The 4,175-nt window shown below is 43.2% G+C and overlaps 1 protein-coding gene across 2 annotated transcripts in view; it reads right to left on the minus strand.

The window, feature by feature from the left end:
• Positions 1 to 319: 319 nt before the first annotated feature.
• EEFSEC (eukaryotic elongation factor, selenocysteine-tRNA specific) overlaps positions 320 to 4,175 on the minus strand; it is a 114,967-nt gene continuing 111,111 nt past the window's right edge. The window contains exons 7-8 of one of the 2 annotated variants that reach the window (XR_014886431.1): positions 1,805 to 1,921; positions 949 to 1,085 (exon numbers count right to left, since the gene is read on the minus strand). Coding sequence is in view for 1 of the 2 variants with exons in the window: in XM_031555571.2 (XP_031411431.2) it covers positions 901 to 1,085 (185 nt within the window). In the remaining variant the exon portion in view is untranslated. Of the gene's footprint in view, positions 1,086 to 1,804; positions 1,922 to 4,175 lie in introns of both variants that reach the window. The other variant, XM_031555571.2, reaches the window with a different exon arrangement.

Raw genomic sequence — 4,175 nt, forward strand, 5'->3', positions numbered from 1 at the left:
GAAATTGAGAGGAAGAACTAAAGCAGCCATGAAATCCCTAAACAACTAATGGTTTCTAAAGCATCTTGGAGATATTCATTTTACAAGGTTTATGCTGCAATCTTCTATCATTATTTCAATGAAAGAAAGCCCCTGACTATTTCCAGAGGCAACTTTTTCTTTCAAACACCGAAGGCATTTTGGTTACAAAAAAAGAAAACAATTCCGGAGTAGGATTCAGCACAGAACCAGCAGGAGATTCAAAAAAAGCTATATAAAAAGTCACCAAAAATAGGTTCTGAGCCTTTGGAACAGCAGACAGAACAATTAAGACTCTCAGTTATACGCATCATTATGTTTAATATGAAAAACATTTCTAGATAGAAATCATCTATAACAAAGATCCATACCAACTCTCAGATAACATCTTACATAGTTGCAGCTGAAGGCATCTGAAATATCCATTCTAGGTTCCACCTATTATATCATGTGCTTTTTGTCCCTCGCTTCACTTGGGGAAGAAAACTTAGGCAAATCAGCTTCACTTTGTAAGTCGCATGAAATTTACATCTTGACTGCATTTAGATCAGTATTGGTGGCACACTTTCAGATTATGTGAAACCTTGAAACAATCCAGCAGAAAAGCACTGCTATTAGAATGCACGCCCCAACGCTGCCATTTGACAGGTGGCAGCCTTCTAGAGGCCATAAAGATTGACATCACTAAGATGGCAAGATAAGTAGATCTTAACTGAATAAAACCAGATCGCAGGGATCTCAGAAGTGGACACAGAGTCAGCAGGAGCTTCCAAGCTCTGCAAGGAAGGAACAGGTCTAATGCACTCAGGCAAGCAACACATTCCATCTGAATTCATTCCAGAGTCTGGTCTTTCTGGTGGGCTCAGAGGCCTCTTTGCTTTCTCAGGATTGAATCATTTTCTTCTGTGTGTCAAAGACATATCTTTTAAAAAGAAGAGTGATGGTAACAGGTTGAGCTGAATCATTCTTGCTGCTTTCATCCTCTTTGTTTGCATCCCCCTTCCCTGCCTTAGATTTTTTCTTGGAGGCAGCACTGAGAAGCATCTTGGTTTCTGGCTTCAGCCCACCTGTTAAAAAAAACACAAACAAACAAGGACATACATGACCAAAGAGATCAACTACACATTGCAGCGTGTCTGGAAAAAATGAACAGGCAACTTTACTTCTGAAATCAACCGAGGAAAATATGAAAATGCATCTGGTACAATAGGAAAGTTACATTCCTGTATCACGCTCCTGGACTACATTAAGTTACGTGACAAGAGAGGTGCTCAGACACAGTTCACACCAGCAGTACCCCAAATCCAGTGCAGTCTCTTCCGTGATCACCCCCAGACCCATTCATTCCCACACCCACGACCTGAAACTCATCTCCCTAAACTGGACCAAGGTTTTCAAGTATTAAGTACAGACCAAAATGTAACCAGGTCAGAATAACTTACCTGGTTGAGGTAAGCTTTCGCCCAGCAGACTTTCCCTATTATTTGCACACATTTCCCAGAGTTTCTTCTCGTTACTGAGAACATTTATAGAAATGTAGGTCACAAATGAAAAATAACAGCTAAATTACTGAAGTACACAGCCCTAAGACTAAGGTGCTTTAGTATCTTGAGTTTATTTCCCAGACCTGCCACTGGTTGCTTTTACTGAATGATGCTCTCCTTTCTATAGTTTGGCCTAAAGCGCAGCTCAGGGTTACAGCTCACTTCTTAAGGGAACTGGAATTAACCTGTGTAAGATTCTGGGATCTGAACTCCAAAAAATAAGCCTTTCCCCAGATACTCACGTGCAAACAAACATTTGTCTTTTCCCTCCTAAATGGATAGAGTTGATTTAAACTTTTATCTTTTCACTCGATGGCGTCATTTTAAAGAAAAGTAAGATGCAGGAACCTGAAGGAACACTGTAAAATAAGAGATGCGGCCGCTAAAAGACCACTCCTGAGGATCTGCCTCTTTAAAGCAGAAGATAGCACGCTCTTTGGGAGCGCATTCAGCACCACCTGAGCACACCGAGACGTGGTTTTCAGGCATCTGGCCAACTTCAGTTCAGGTATTTTTAACCCGCGGTGTCACATAACCTTATCTCAAACACTTAATCGGCTTCTCTCCCCTCGTACTGAAATTCAGATGCGGATTCTCATATCACAGCATGACAAAAAGCTCGAGATGCTTATGATTTGCTGGAGACAGGAGGTCTACGCTCGCAGGTGATCAGCTCTGCTCCAGACACGCAGAGCACTTCCAGCTGGCTGCGGGGACACGGCTCCACAGCCTGGGCACTTACCCTGCAGGGCAGCAGCTAACTGCTCCAACAGCATCCCACCCACACTGAGGGAAGGTGGGAAGCAGGCAAGCACTGAAGCACCACCAGGGAGCTGCCCGTTTGCATTTCATAAAGACGGCTTCTGAGAGCAGCCCTGCAGCACAGCCACGTGGGGATCTGCAGAGTCTCTCAAAAAAAAGGACCCAAAAAACCCCACAGGACAGCACAAAAGAAAAGCAACACAATGCAAGTGACTCGAAGTACGACTTACAGTAAGGCTGCAGAAGGCCAACATTGGGAAGAACTGACATTGTCCTGTGGGGTCTTGTATCCTGCAGCCAAGTCAGCAGCAGATTTCTCTTTTCAGATGGTACACAAAAAAGCAATGATTGTTTCATTGTGGAAATAATTGAGATGGTTTTTCCTTGATGGTTGAGAACTTTGATAATAACCATTTTGCATGTGTAAGGTTCAATTAATCAAACTAGATAATATGATGTGGCTTGAGCACATTTATTATTTGGTTTTATTACACTGTATAGTCATGTTTGATGCAGCTGCTTCAATTTTTTTTTTTAATTGGACGCTTTCATATAAATCCCATTAATATCATTAGCCTTACCACCGCTCCATCTTCATTACACAAAATTATTTATCATTACACGAAGAGCAACATAGTTCCTATTTGAGAAGCTCAAACAACACCTTGGGTGCTGCTAGAAAAAAACAGCAACAGTCAGAACTAAGCAAAACGGAACAAAAACAGCATAAGGAGTGAACCCTTACTGTCCTAATCTCTACCTTTGCAGGTACATTTTCTACTGCTTTGACCAACCTCACCGCAGTGTCCCTGAGCAGTATCTCCTCCACTTTCCCAAGATGACCATTAACTTTTTTTGGACAAAAACACTGCATTTTGCTTGCTGGTTTCCCTTTCCGGGTCTTGTTATTGCTGTATTGCTGTTACTGGCACAGTGCTGTTTAAGAAAGATGTTTAACTCTAAATCCTCTCAGTGAGAGGCACTTTAAATTAATTAAAGCAAACAAATTCTAAAACGCTTCAATTCATGTTAGCGGGCTTTGCGACACTAATTTCCAAAAACATTAATTGATGGAAAGGAGAAAGGAAGGGAGGAGGTGAGACATTGACACGGCAGCCTGGGGTTTCTCTTTTGGGTGCATGGAGCTGAGTACCTGCTGCTGTTGAGATCCCCCATGGGCTGAGCATCTGCATCCCAGTGCTCAGCACAGCCACTCGAGTGGATAAATGAGGAATCCCACGCTGGAAAAAAAAATCCATTTCCAAGAAGATCAGCATACGCTGTGTGTGGAACTGCATCGGGGAAAACACGTAAAGCCACGTGATCTCACCTCCTGCAAGCCATCACCTCAACTTCCAAACGTGAGGAAGTAAAAGTACCCCACCTACAGCTGTTAACACCCAGTTGGATTTGAACACAATATTCCGGGCAAGAAGTTTACAAAAGAAATGGAAGAACGCAGTGGTTCCTATGAGCGAAATTATGGGCTGGCAGCCAAAGGCAGCTCAGGTATTATTAAATTCACAAGGTATCTAAATTACCTAATCAGATCCCACGGCCCTCATTCTGCAAACAGATTAGGTGGCTGGCATCCCACCTAACAAACGGCGTTCTCTGTTTTCCTGCCGCGGTGCCAGGAGGTCTCGGGGCTGGCGAGGCTGTGCACAAAGGAGCAGGCAGTGGCAGACAGGCGCTGTAATCGCGGGCTCATCTGCCTCCGCGCGTCTCTCGCGTTACACACAATGCACGCTTTGCATTTTACAAAACCAAGGAAATGAAGGGAAATATATCTGTCACCAAAGAAGACATCAGACCTTTAATAGCTGAAATGACGGATATTTTTAGATGGAG

Source organism: Meleagris gallopavo, chromosome 14 (genome assembly GCF_905368555.1).
Source record: "Meleagris gallopavo chromosome 14, MGAL_WU_HG_1.1, whole genome shotgun sequence".
In the NCBI taxonomy this organism is placed as follows: Eukaryota; Metazoa; Chordata; class Aves; order Galliformes; family Phasianidae; genus Meleagris; species Meleagris gallopavo.